Source organism: Capra hircus, chromosome 3 (genome assembly GCF_001704415.2).
Source record: "Capra hircus breed San Clemente chromosome 3, ASM170441v1, whole genome shotgun sequence".
Lineage (NCBI taxonomy): Eukaryota > Metazoa > Chordata > Mammalia > Artiodactyla > Bovidae > Capra > Capra hircus.
In genome coordinates, this window is record NC_030810.1 from 27,846,104 (window position 1) to 27,860,023 (window position 13,920).

At 56.4% G+C, this 13,920-nt stretch overlaps 1 protein-coding gene across 8 annotated transcripts in view; it reads right to left on the minus strand.

Annotated features, from left to right (window-relative positions):
- The window catches only part of LRP8 (LDL receptor related protein 8), an 82,071-nt gene that overhangs the window by 26,889 nt on the left and 41,262 nt on the right, over positions 1 to 13,920 (minus strand). For 2 of the 8 annotated variants that reach the window (XM_018044317.1, XM_018044328.1), the window contains exons 4-10: positions 10,991 to 11,119; positions 7,158 to 7,541; positions 6,121 to 6,243; positions 5,209 to 5,331; positions 3,297 to 3,335; positions 2,027 to 2,146; positions 1,826 to 1,951 (exon numbers count right to left, since the gene is read on the minus strand). In XM_018044317.1, the coding sequence (XP_017899806.1) occupies positions 1,826 to 1,951; positions 2,027 to 2,146; positions 3,297 to 3,335; positions 5,209 to 5,331; positions 6,121 to 6,243; positions 7,158 to 7,541; positions 10,991 to 11,119 (1,044 nt within the window). The remainder of the gene's footprint in view (positions 1 to 1,825; positions 1,952 to 2,026; positions 2,147 to 3,296; positions 3,336 to 5,208; positions 5,332 to 6,120; positions 6,244 to 7,157; positions 7,542 to 10,990; positions 11,120 to 13,920) is intronic. The other 6 variants (XM_018044333.1, XM_018044321.1, XM_018044342.1 and 3 more) reach the window with 4 other exon arrangements.

Genomic DNA, 13,920 nt, shown 5'->3' on the forward strand with positions numbered 1-13,920 from the left:
GTCGCTCAGTCGTGTCCGACTCTTTGCAACCCCATGGACTATATGACCCATGGAATTCTCCAGGCCAGAATACTGGAGTGGGTAGCCTTTCCCTTCTCCAGGGGATCTTCCCAACCCAGGGATCGAACCCAGGTCTCCCACATTGCAGGCAGATTCTTTACCAGCTGAGCCACAAGGGATTCCCTCGCCTGGAAATGAAAGCAAAGACACCTTATCTTCCCGAGGGCAGGAGCTGGGTTAAAGGGTATCTTGAACTGATTTTTACCAAGAGTTGTGACTGTGACAGGTGCCCTGTTTGTTTACGACTGGAGTTTTTGTGGAACTGCACTTTAGATATTGATATGTGGGGGTTGTATATACGTGGGCCATTGTGTGTTGTCTCCACTGCAAGTATATAGTCTCTGTTACACGTCACACCTGTCCTAGGTGGGGAAGGAACTGGTTGCAAGCTACATGTGATGTGCTAATGTATGTGCTGTACATCGTACAGTTTGGGTGCTGTGTGTTTCAGGTTTGCCGGCTATATATCAATTATTGTAGCTGCTTTTGTGCATCTGAATTCCAGGTTCATATATCTAACAGCCTACACAATACTTCCACTGAGATGTCTAAACAGTTTTGTTAAATTTAACATGTCCAAATTAATCCAATATTCTCCCAAACCCGCTTTTACCATCTTTCCCAATGCCTTAAATAGCAATCCCATTTTTTCATTTGGTTAAAAACCTCATGGTCATCTTTGACTCCTTTTTTCAGTTTCACATCCTACATTCAATTCATAAGAAAATCCTGTTGCTTCAAAATAAATCCTGACCTTGAAAATATATTCACATTGTCTACTTTTCATTATCTCCATGCAACACCCTGGTTTAATCCACCATCCCTTCTCTCCGGGCTGACTGCAAGGACCTCTGCAGCAGTTACCCAGCTTCCTCCCCTGCCCCTGACAGTCTGTTCTCCACACAGCCGCTAGAGGGAGCTGGTTAAATTGGAAGGCACCCTGTCCCTTTACTCTGAATCGACCAAAGCTTCCTTCCCCCTGACTGATGGTGAGAGTCAGCCCTTTACAATAGTCAAGAAGGCCTTTATGATCGCCCCAAGTCACCTTGTGGGCTTCATCTCCTCCTACTCGCTTCGCTCCAGCTGCACTGGCTTCCTCTTCGTTATCTCAGCACAGCAGGCATGCTGCTATCTTTGGTTCCTGCAGGTCACGCATGGCTCACCCCTTCTCCTCCTTCAGGTCTTTATGCAAATGTCACCCTCTCAGTAAGGGCTTTCTTGACCACTCTAAAACCGTAAGCCACTGCCCCCTTGGACTGCTCTATTTATATTTCTCCTGAACCCTAATCACTGTCTGCCATGCACTGAACTTTATTTCATGTTTTGATTTCCTGTCTCACCCACTAGAGTGTAAATCCTATAAGGACAGAGATTTGAATCTGCTTTGCTTACTGTTGAGTCTCTAGTGTCTACAACAATGTTAGGTGTTCAGTGTAAACAAATGAATAAAACAAGTGAATTCTATCGGCTGACCTGAAGATCAACGTCAGGTCTGCACACAGCTCTTTGTGTGGGTTGCCTATGCCATGTGTGGCCGGCATGGTCCAGCTTAGATCTGCCATGTGAGTGCAGTCTCTGGGTGGCTCTGTGCAGGGTCAGTGTTGTGTGCACGGTTGCACTGTGTGTGTGCTATATATGGCAACTTCCTATCTGAGTGTGTGAGGGGGTGTGTGTGCACACTCACTCCTCGCATGTCAAGCACGCTGCTTCCTGGACTCCCTCAGAGTTGCTCCCCTGCCCCCCACCTTGTAGTGTCCATACTGACCAACGGCCTTGCAGTTCTTGGTCAGTGTGTCCATCTCGTAGCCAGGGTGGCACTCGCATTTAAAGTAGCCCTTGTAATTGACACAGATCTGGCTGCAGGCATCTGGGTCCTCGCACTCATCGATGTCTGTGGGGAGGAGCAGAGGTCAGAACCAGCAGGAGGAGCTGCCTCTGCTTGAGGGGCTGGGGTGGGGGTGCTCACCACCACAGGTCTTCTGGTCCAGGAGCTGGTAGCCTGCAGGGCACGTGCACTCAAAGCCAATCTTAAGGTCGGTACAGATGTGGGAACAGCCGCCATTGTTATGCAGACACTCGTTCAGGCCTGGGGAGGGACATGGGCTCCTGAGGGTCCAGGAATTGAGACTGGGGTGGGGGAGGGACACGGATGGGCCTGGAGCTGAAGCAGAGACTCAGGACAGCCTCAGCCTCCCCCAGAGCCTCATCGAGCCTCAGCCTCGTTAGCCAGGTGACTGGGCAAGAGGAGGCTCACAGAGGGTCCTTGCTTAAGGCCAGACACACAGACAGGACAGGGTGGAACCAGAACTCGGGTCCTTTGCCTCCCAGGCCAGGACTCTGTCCATCACCAGCCTGGAAGCAGCCAGGCTGCCTAAGGTCTTTCCTTTCACAAACACATTTCTTATGTCTCCTTCCTCATGACCTCAGTAAGCATGTGCCATGTCCAACCCTCAAGTACCTTAAGAATCCCCCGTGAAATGCCCTTGCTTAACCACCTCCAGTCTCAGGAAGCCCACTTCCCCCCGAGGCAGCTGGTGCCACGCAGGGTTGGCCAGAGTCCAATGGCTCCCTCAGCATTTCCTTAAAGCACTGATTCCTGGTCCCCTGCCTTTCACATGTCTTTCTCTGGATGCACTCCATCTGTCCATGCCCCTCTCTGGACGGGGCCCAGAGCTAGTCTGCCACCCAGAGGGGTCTGAACTACAAGGGCTGCCCTCTACTGAGCTTGTGGTTATTTAAGACTGCCAGGCCTCTATCTCCATGGCACTGTTGCTAAATCAGTTCTCTCCCACTGCGAACTATGGTGGACTTTTTCCCCCTCCTCCCCTCTCAGCACCTGTCCCTATTCCTACACTTGGTCACAAGTCTGGTCCCAAGATTACCGACTGCTGCAAGGGATGAAGGGATCTGGTTCCCCCATCCTCCACACCCTCACCATGTCTGGCAGGGTCCTAGTGGAGGTCAGAGAGGCCAGGACCAAGGCTCACCAAGTTCTCACAGCATCTTCTGGGCTTTAGAATCACAGAAGGTTAACTCTTCAAGCCAGGGGAAGGTGCCGTGCCACCCTCTGCCCATTAGACCCCTGCCCCACCACTTCAGCCAAGCCAAGCAGAGCTGTGCCGAGCCAGCCAGGGCCATGCACACAGCCGGTCTGAGCTTCCCACCCCAGGCCATGCATAGCTGTGGGTGCCCCCCCCCTCCAGCCTGAGCCATGCTGGGGGAATGTTCCCCTTTACCCCTGGGCCGCCTTCTGTTTCTCTGGGATGTTGGCAGAACTGAAAGAACAAGACCACGGCAACCCCATGACTGGTGGGCTGGGGGTGACTTGGCCAGGCCCACCACTGGGAAGCCCCAGCCCCTTGGGGTGGGCTGGTTTCTGGAGGGCACCACCTCCAGGAATCTCCCCGTCACTCCCAGCCCTCCCTGACCTCTCCCATAGCACACTGCATACTACTGCCTCAGCGCCGTCCATCACTTGTTCACCTGCTCACTCATGGCCTCAGTCACCATCACTCACTTCCTCCCTCTCCTTCTGCAGGAGCTGCAGTTCAACCACTGTATTTACTGAGCACTGGGTGGAGCGGGAGGTGCCAGATGGCTCTGATGGGGGAAGGGGAGAGTGCCACGTGACTTAGGCTTCCATGAAAGACAAAGGCACAGAGGCCTCCAGGGTTGGGGTGAGTCAGGGTCAGAGAACGGGTAGAGGGTCCCTCAGCCCTGGAGAGCCAGCAGGGAGGCAGAAGAGGGGAGTCTCTGGGCCTTCCCAGTTTGGTCTACCCTGGAGGTGAGTCTGCGGGGGGCCTGCAGTGGGGGGAGGGAGGGAAAGTGGTCCAGAGAGGCCCGAGGGGCATTTGGGGTCCCCGCGGAAGGAAGGGGCAGTGCCCCAGCACCGGTGCACGCCTGCATGCACACACGCCAGCTCACATGCGCAGGCGCATTCTCACAGACAGGCAGCCACACAGAGACACGTGACGCAACTCCCTTGCCTTCCTCCGAGGAGGAGTCACGGATACAGACACTGGTCTCTCACCAGCACAGAGACACAAACACATGCGTACATACGTCTCTTTGGAGTGTCATGCAAAAGACAAGAGAGAAGAGGGTTCAGCAGGTTAGTAGTCTCCGGTAGGGCGCCTAGGCTCGGATGTTCCTGCCGCCCTATCCTCTTTTCCATGACTTCCTTCTTCTGGGACTTTTCAGGGCAGAGGCTGGGGGGAGTCTGTCACCTGCAAGCTCAGACGAAGGCCCAGTGACCTTCTCCCAGCTTCTCTTCCTCTCCGAAATCAATTTCCCAATTCTCAACAGGGGCAAAAGTGTGCTGTTTCAGGAAGCTCAAGGGAATGATCTGCTCTGAAGACCCAGGAGGGAGGGTGCTGGGTGGAAACGGGCCTGCCAAGAAGGCAGGGGAGGGAGGATCTGACCTAGGCTCTGTCCACTCAGGTGTTCTCTGTCCAAGCTGCTGACCTCAGAAATGAACCTTCCTAGAGCCCACCCTGAGTTTCCCACAAGCTCTTGGTGATGTCCGCCCACCTGCAATCCAGACTCTCCTGCTCCTTTTAGCTGGGAACCGGGCCCGACAGCTCTGGCTGTCAGGGCAGCCACCTCCTTGCATTCCTTGCTTGGGTCCAGCCTGTGAGTCTGGTCTCCCAGAAAGTTCCTCAGGGCACAGGACGGTGCCACCCTCTGCTGCTGGGTCTGCCCTATCCTTACCCAGGCCTGGCTTGAGCCCAGTGACCTTCATCTGTGCCTCGTCTGGCCACCCGCTGGCTGTTCCCCACCTCTTCCACTGCAGGGTCCCCTGCTGTGGGGGCTGGAAGGCCTCAGAGGCCAGGGCCCTGGCTAGGACAGCAGGGCAGAAACAATGAGAAAGAGAGAAAGTTCCCAAGTGAGCACACACTCAGAGGTCTGAATCTGAAACAACTGAAGAGAGGCTGTGTTTACGAGAGGAAGCACAATTTTGAGCATTTGGAAAGGAAAGGCCCTTAGATTTGCAGAAACACAGAACAAGAGGCCCCAAAGGCAAAGAGCCCCTTCTGAGACCACGGGACAGCACATGTGCAGAGGGGCGGGTGAGGGCTATGGCCTGAGGGCCGGGAGGGGGTGTCACGGGGGGTTGGTCCAGCAGCCGGACGGAGACAGGTACTGTACCACACTCTTTCAGAGGCTCATCCGACCAGTCCCGGCAGTCCCTCTGAGCATCACACACTTTCCTGCCGTCCACGCACTCGCCACTCTTACACTGAAATCTGCGGGGACCCTCACATGTTGACTCTGTCGGGCCGGACAAGAGAGTGGACAGCACCTGTGAGACCTTAGGCAGGGAGGGTTGGGGTGGGCTGGGCCTGTGGGAGGTGAGGAGAGCTCCAGACTCAGCCCCCACCGGCCTCCAGTCGGTGGCCCAGGATTGACAGCTGAATACAGGGCTGGTGGGAGCTCTGTTCACAGGACAGGACCTCAAGGATAACCAGGATCATGGAGGTGGGCAGGGTGTGGGAGTCTACATCTGAACTACCAGCATTAGGGACCTTGGAGGGAAATGCAGCCCCTCTACAGACACCCTGAGGGCTGCAGGGACCATCTCCCGAGGGGGCCTATGCTCCAGGGGTCCTAGACTGGGGAGGCCACCTCACCGCCCAATCCTTGATCCACTTCTCCAGATGACCAGGGGCTCAGGGTCCCTACTCCTGCAGGGTGATGACAGAGAGCCACCTGAGAATTAAGGGGGCCCCTGGGGAGCAGGATCCTGCCTCTGCCCAGCCCAGGAACCAGTTAGTGAAGCTGCTTGTAGGTGCAGATGGAGACAAAGGGTGGGGGCTGGATCTCCGCAGTGCCTTCACACCCCTCCCCCAGGCCTCTTTCAGCTTCTGCGAAGTCCTTAGGCTCCAGTTCTAGTGCCACGTGGACCCGCAGGGAGGGGCTCTGGGTGGTTTAGGGACAAGTAATACTCTGGGGGAAGAGGCATCATAAGGGCCCAGGGGTGGTGTCTCCCAACTCCGCTCTCTCCAGGGAGCCAGGGGAAAGCTCAGCCGGTGCCGTCCCCTTGCCACTGACCACACTCACCCTGCAGGCAGCCAGTTTCATCACTCCCGTCTGGACAGTCCTGCTCCTGGTTGCAGCGCTTGATGGCAGGCACACAAGTCCCATCCCCGCACTGGAACTCATCTCCACGGCAGGTGCCTAGTGCTGCCAGGGGAGGGTGAGCAGAGAGGGTCAGCGCCCTCAGGTGCTGGGAAAGCTCTGCTCCCCCACCTCCAGCCCCACCTCCACTCCACATCCACCCCGGGCAAGAACAGAACCAGTCGCTGAGCTTGGGAGTCTTCGGAGGACACCTGGCCAAGGCACAAGATGGGGAGACTGAAGCTCAGAGAGGGGGAAGGCCTCACCCAGGGTTACACAGCACTCTGGCAGGCAAAGCCAGCACTAAAACTCAGGTCTCCTGTTTCCCTCTCTACCGGCTCTCCCCAGGGCCACCCCTCCGGAACAGACACATGAACTTCTTTGGAATCTCAGTGCTCATTACTTAATGACCTCACCCTTTCAGCAAACCCTTCCTCAGTGCCCAGGATGTAGGGGTGGGGGGCACAGATTACTAAGAGCCTCCCCTTCCTCTAAGACCTCAAGGGTGCAGAGCAGGGCTGAGGGGCAAAGGAGATCATTGTGTGGATGTGTTGACAAGGTGGCCAGGAACCTGCAGGAGCTCAGGGGAACCCAGCCGAGCAGGGCCCATCAGAGGAAACTGAGAGAAGCCTTGAAGGATGAGCAGGCCCAGGAGGTAGGGAAAGGTCGGGTGGGGGCTCTTCTTTAGTGTACCAAGGTGTCTGGCATTGGAACCAGTGGGTGACTGCTTGGGCCAGGGAAGGCAGAGGTGGGAAGTATGACAGGGGCAGGGGCGCATCCCGGAGGGTCACAGGTACCTGTGAACACCCTGAGCTCCGCAGCTTAGCAGCCATGTGACCACACACACTTCACGTTTCCCCAGTTCTGTCGCCCCCGTTAAACCAAGACTAGGGTCGGAGTAGGGCGAGAAGAGGCGGCCCCCTCTGCGGACCGTGGCGCACCCGCGGCCCTGGGCGATATGGGGGCGGGCGGGGGCTTACGGCAGTCGGCCTCGTCCGACTTGTCCTTGCAGTCGCGGTCACCGTCGCAGCGCCAGCCCAGGTGCACGCACTCGCCGCTGCGGCAGGCGAACTGGGCGGCGGCGGCGCAGGCGGCCGGCGCGGGCGTGGCCCGGGGGCCCGCGCGGCCGCACAGCTCGGGCGCCTCGTCCGAGCGGTCCTCGCAGTCGAATTGGCGGTCGCAGACCCAGCGCTCGGGGATGCAGGCGCCGCTGTCGCCGCTGCAGCGGAACTCGCGGGGCCCGCAGGCCGGGTCGGCGCAGCCGCGCTCGTCGCTGCCGTCGCCGCAGTCGTCGTCGCCGTCGCACACGAACACGGCGGCCAGGCACGAGCGGTTGCTGCACTGGAACTCGTGCGGGGCGCACACTGCGCGGGACAGAGAGCCAGTCGGCCTGCCAGACCCTATCCCCGGCGCCCCGGGCCCGCCGGTCCCGCTCCAGGGGCCCTGATCCTCACCCACCAGCCTGAATGAGCCCTGCTGGGGGCCCCAAATGCGGACGGCAGAGGGGGCCTCCAATCGGGGTCCAACTAGGGTCATGCTGAACGACCCGGGGCAGCAGGCTCATCCCCTTAGCCTCACTGGGAGCGGGAATTCCTGTCCTGCTGCCTACAGGATGGTGGGACTAAGAGTCTCTAAAGCTGCAGAGTGTAACCTGTCTTGAAGGCCTCCCCCAATGTTCCCAGGAAATGATATGTAGCATGACACCGACCCTTCCAGGAACAAGGCCCTCGACCTACTCCCGCAGCTCAGGCCCCTCCCCGCTCCCTGGTTTGCTTGCATATCCCCTTTAAGTCCCTTGGCCTGGCATCCAGGGCCACTGGCACGGAGCTACTGCTGTAGCTCCATCACCTCACTCCACTCACACCCTGCTTCCCATCACACACTAGACCATTTGTGCACTTTCCCACTTCCCAGCCTTTGCCCAGGCTGTTTCATCTGCTGGACGCCCATCTCTTGTCTGCCACTGTCTCTCTTTATCACAGTGATGAGTTCAAATCCTTCAAGGGTCCAAATTCTACCTCTTTCATAACACACTTTGTGTTCCCTGCTTGGGAAGTCTCCACACACCTCCAATCTTCTTTCAGGCGCCCTTCACAGCCTGCTCAGGGGTCTGGGTCTCGTGTCCTTCTCTGTCTGCCCCATGACCACAAACTGCATAGGGGTGGGCTCTGAGATTGACCCACTTTTTCCTGAAGGTCCAGCACAGAGCTCCCTGCAGTGAGTGCGTGTGGTGGAGATGGAGGCTGGACCAGCCCAGGTGTGAGGAATAATTTAGGGATTCACAATCATTCCGGAGAAGGAAATGGCAACTCACTCCAGTATTCTTGCCTGGAGAATCCCATGGACGGAGGAGCTTGGTGGGCTACAGTCCATGGGTCGCAAAGAGTCGGACACAACTGAGTGACCTCACTTTCACTTAATCACTATGGGTACAGGTCATTGGCCCTTCCTAGGGCCCTGGGCTTCCCCTCCCTGGTGGGCTGCTCTGAGCTCAGAGGCTGGGAGAGCCTTAGAGACCAGTAGCCCCACTACCAATTTACAGATGGGGAAACTGAGGCCCAGGGAGAGGAGAAATGTGCCCAGGGTCGCAGAGTCAGTTTGCGGTGACGAGGGGTCCAGAACTCAGGTTTGGGGCTCTTACTTCCTACTCTGACTCCTCTGGGCTTTCCAGTTTTATTCCCACCTGGAGTTTCTAGAGTAGAGACCTGGCTTCCTCCCTCCTTCTCTCCTAATACAGAGGCCAAGAAGAGGCCTGGAGCCCCAGGCCAGGCATGGATACAGAGGCTGCGCGTGCATGCATGCTAAGTCACTTCAGTCGTGTTCGACTCTTTGTGACCCAATAGCCTGTAGCCCACCAGGCTCCTGTGGGATTCTCCAGGCAAGAATACTGGAGTGGGTTGCCATGCCCTCCTTCTGGGGATCTTCCCCATTCAGGGATCAAACGCTCATCTTTCATGTCTTTGCTTTGGCAGAAGCGCCACCACTAGCGCCACCTGGGAAGCCCGGTAACTTGGTGGTTGGCAGCACCCCATCTTTCCACGTGGGGGCGCCAAGAGTCCATGTTTTTACTTTCTGTTGGCAACCTGTCCTTTTTCATTGTTACTAAACTAGAAGGATGCCTTCAGCTTCACAATGTAGGCAGCTCATGTCATGTGTTGCTGACGGCTCTATCAAGTTTCTGACAGATGAATTTTTTCCCCTTCTGGGCTTTTGGGATGTTGGGGCCTTGGTAGGAAAAATCACCCTACTCTGTGATGTCTGCCCTTCAAGATTAAGCTGATGCCTAGATGAGCCCTCCCTGTCTGGACAGGGAGGAGGAGTCACTGTGATCAGAGTTCTAGGAGGAAGAGCTGCTTCATCGTGAGCTTGCTCCAAGGTTTCGAAGCTGACAGCACCTTTAAGATCTACATCACCAGGCCTGTGTTGAGGGACCCCTCCCAGCATTCATGAATGGAAGAAGCTTTGAGGGATGAGAGAAGGGAGAATTCTTTTTCCTTTGCCTTGGTGATTGGGAGCTGAAGCAGAGAAGCCCAATAGGATCTTTGAACATGACTATTTTCTATAATTAACAGGGAACAGCCCTGCCCCAACATGCCAGAGTTAGAGCTATTCCCACTCCTGGAAATAGTGGCTGATAGCCTTGATGACTGCGGAAACATTTGATTTTCAGGAGGTATGGAGGGGAGAGGATTCTCACTGGCCAGTGAGGCCCCACAGCATTATCACAACTGCAGAAATGAGGCAGTGTACCACTGGGGCTTTGCAACTGCTGGTCCCAGCCAGGATCTGCCCCCATACCCAGACGCTTCCACCTCCAGAGATATCCAAATTCCAGAGACTTACATTCTTAGAGTGCTGTGACCTAGAAGCCCCCAGAGGAAGCAGCACTTCCCCCGGGCCAGGAAGGATGGGTAAGATACAAGGACAGAAGCTGGCAGAGTGAGCAGGGTGGGAGACAGTGGTGGACAAGTCCTTGGCAAAAGCCCCCGAGCGATCGCCCGGATCTCTGCCCAGCCTCACAGCCCAGTTCCAACAGCCAGTCTGTCTCCCCCATTCATCATGAGCTCCCAGAAAGAGGCCTATAGGATTCACCTTCTTGTCCCTTCCAGAGCCTGGCACACAGTAGGCGCCCATTGCATATGAGACATGCCCGGCCAGGCCGCCTTCCCCACTGGCCCAGGCCCTGCTGGCCTGCCCCCTGGGAAGGAGATAATCCTGTGTTTGAAGCCCACTGATGTGGAACTGCCCCAGTGACCACTTCCATCTGTCCCTGCAGAAGCCTGCTGAGACTGTCTTCCTGCCCCGTGACATTGGTGCTCAGACCTGAGATTTCAGCAACAGTCCTCAGGAATCTGCTCCCTTCCTGCCGACTGCCAGTGTCCTCCCCCAGGCCACCACCATCTCTCACTGTGGCCCCCACTCTGGTCTCCTGCCCCTGCTCAGAGATCAGTGCAGACTTATGGAATGGATGAGCAGATGTCAGGCATGGTTAAAACACGCGTGGACTTTGCGGTCCGGACCTGAAGTTGAAACTCACTCAGTCCCATCCCTTAGCTGTGGGCATTGTTCCTCGCTTGTCTGAGCCTCAGTTTCCTCACCCACAAATGGGGATGATAATGGCTGCTCGTGAGGTGGTTGTGAGGATGAAAAAGAATGTCTCCTCAAAGTGCCCGGCCATCACTAGTGTCCTGACCGTCTCCCTTTCCTCTCCACCTCCCAAGCCCCCTGCAGCATCTGGCCCTCCTTCCCCACGAATGGACACTGCTGCCCAAGGCTCCTGACCGAGGCCCTGGGGACCAGCCCCTGGACTCACACGTGGCACATCCAGCCTCGTCCGCTCCGCTCTCACAGTCCTTCTCTCCGTCGCAGCGCCACGAGGCCGGCACACACTTGTGGCTGGAGGGTCCGCAGCTCAGCTTCTCTGCAGGACACACCTGCTTGGCTGCAGAGAGAGACACAAGTGCATGGCTTAGCCAAGGGGGACAAAGGGCATGGTGCCAGTGAGCCCTACTGCCTGACTCCGGCCACATGGCCTGAAGCCCTGGGAATCCACCAGGGCCTTCCTGTCTCAGTTTCTTCGTCTGAGAAGCTCCTCTGCCCTAAGGCTTTCTTATTCGTGTATTTGCTTTTGGCTGGGCTGGGTCTGTGTTGCTGTGTGCGGGCTCCTCTAGCTGTGGTGAGCAAGTTTGTCGTGGCAGTGGCTGTTCCCGCTGTGGAGCACGGGCTCTAGGGGTGCGAGGGCGTCAGTCTTTGTGGCAGGAAGGCTCAGTAGCTGCGGTTCTCAGGCTCTAGAGCATGGGCTCCATAGTTGTAGCACATGGGTTTAGCTGCTCTGCAGCAGGGAGAACCTTCCAGGACCAGGACTCGAGCCTGCGTTCCCTGCATTGCAAGGTGGATTCTTAACCACTGAACCACCAGGAAAGTCCTACCCCTAAAACGTTCTGAATCCTACAGTTGACCCTGTCACTGCCCTGCCTAACACCCTCTCATGGCCCCTGGTCCCTGGCCCTCAAGACCCTCTTCAGTTGAGCCAACCCCTCCACCTGCCTCACCGGCCTAACCTCCCAGCCTTCCCTTTAGGCTCCAGCAATATGGAGCCACCATGCCCTGCATGCACCTCTGCCATTTCCAGCTGTGTGCCCGTGGGCAAGATACGCCCTGTTTGGGTCTCAGTTTGCCTTCCAGATCAGTGACTCTGTGATCCGAACCTGCAGATGGGAAGGGCTCACCACAGCCCCAACAGCTCCCTCCAAGCCTGCCTCCCCCCGTTAATGTGCTGAGCCCGCTGCTGAGAGCAGTCGCTGTGTGCCAGGGCCCAGCGGGACCACACAGCTATAATTACTGCAGCCGCAATCAGACACTGACTCAATCAGGGGCCCGAAGCTCCAGGGCTGATTCTCAATTTGGAAGAAAGAATGAGAAGCCTGATCCAGCCTGGGGATGGCTCTCGTCCTGAGCACCCCAGGACGACCCACGTGACAGACCCAGCCGAGGCAGAGACATCTCAGACCTCCATGCTGGCTTCCTCACCCTGCCTTCCAGGGTGTACACGGGCCGAACCCAGTGGTCTCTAGGATGTGCCAGGCGCAGTGCTAGGCGCTTCCATTGTATCTTCATAGTACTCCAGCAAGTATAGGTTACACTGAGGCCTCCAGCATGAAGGTCGAGGGCACGGGCTCTGGGGCTTGGCGGCCTGGGTTCAGCTCAGTCACTTGTTGGCATTTACCTTGGCCATCAATCCTTATCTCTGCGCCCATAAAGTGGGGATAATACTATTCCCAGTCCCAACGTACAACTACGTTAACGTCTGTAAAGCAATTAGAATGCCCAGCCAGCGCTCACTCATGATACCTACTATTATTCTCCGCACGTAGCAGCTGAGGACTTATCTATTTCCTCAGTGAGCATCCTGCTGTGGACCACACATGGCACCCAGTGCCAGGTCCTACTCAGTCCTGAAGACCCAGGATAGGGTGCAGTCAGCTGTGTCTCATGCCAGAGGCTGAGAACAGTCCACGGCATCCTGGAGGCAGTGGGTTACTGGTATCTTACCCTCAGTTCTTCTCTCTAATCTCAGACCAGTTTCCCCAACCTTTTAGTTCCATAGCTGGCATGAAAGCCCACAAGAGATGGAGAGAAGGACACAGATAAGATGAGTTGGGGGCAGGTGTCTGAGTCAAGACCCCAAGATACTACTACACCATGGGAAAGGAGTACCTTGTACCTCCCAACTGTGGACCCCAAAGTTATCCCTAGGAATACATTTCATAAATATAAGGCAACCTGTTGGGAATACAGGATTCAGGGGATTCATTTTACAGGAATTTCCTTTTACAAATACTGTCGGGCAGAGCCCTGGAAGCACTAACACTCAAACATTCTTTACACAGGCTTCCTTGGGAGGTGGCACAGGTGATGAGGGGCCTGGGAGTCAGGGGAGGGGCCCAGAGCACCTCCATCACTCACACGCTGCAGGAACCAAGAAAGTACTTCCCGCTCTGGGCCCAGCTGAACACGAGAGGGCTGCAGCGACCAGCAATGTCCCAGAGAAGGGGTGGGCTGGTGGGTGGTGGGTGCAGGTTCCTGGGCCCCAGCTCACACTAGACTGAATCCAGGCTTCCAGGGCAGAGCCCAGGCATCTTAGCAACTCTGCCCACCCCGGCTTGCCCTGGTGATTCTCAGCACCCCATTTGAGAAACCCTGGGTTACCATTCTGCAAATCCAAAAGATACAGGAGATTTCATGTCTTTTAAATCCACTTCCAGAGAAGTGTTAGAGGAGGCGCTGTATGTCTGCAAGCCCCTGACACAGAGGGGACAGAGGGACGAGGCAGCATCTGTGCGCCAGGCCTCAGGAAACAGATGCTCACGGGGAGTTGTTAGGGAGCCGTGGTTACCGAGCACCTACTGTGGGGCAGGCTACTTCATGCTGAGTTGATGTTTTCCCACGTCACCCTGACCCTCTCCCTGTCACATAAGCAGGCCCTGCAGGCTGTGAGTTGAAACTCCAGGAACACCATTCACAAAGAGGATGTTATTAGGGGCACCCCTAGAACAGAGCAGGACACTGGTCCTGCAGGTAAGCACGCCATTTCACAGCTAAGGAAACCAAGGCTCAGAGAGACCCGGACCAAAGCTCAGAGTAACTGGCCCCAAATGCACAGCAGTGAGAGTCAGAGTCGAGATCCCTTTGCCTAAACCCTGCCCTTTCCATCAAACCCCTCACTCTCCTGTGGGTAGGGTA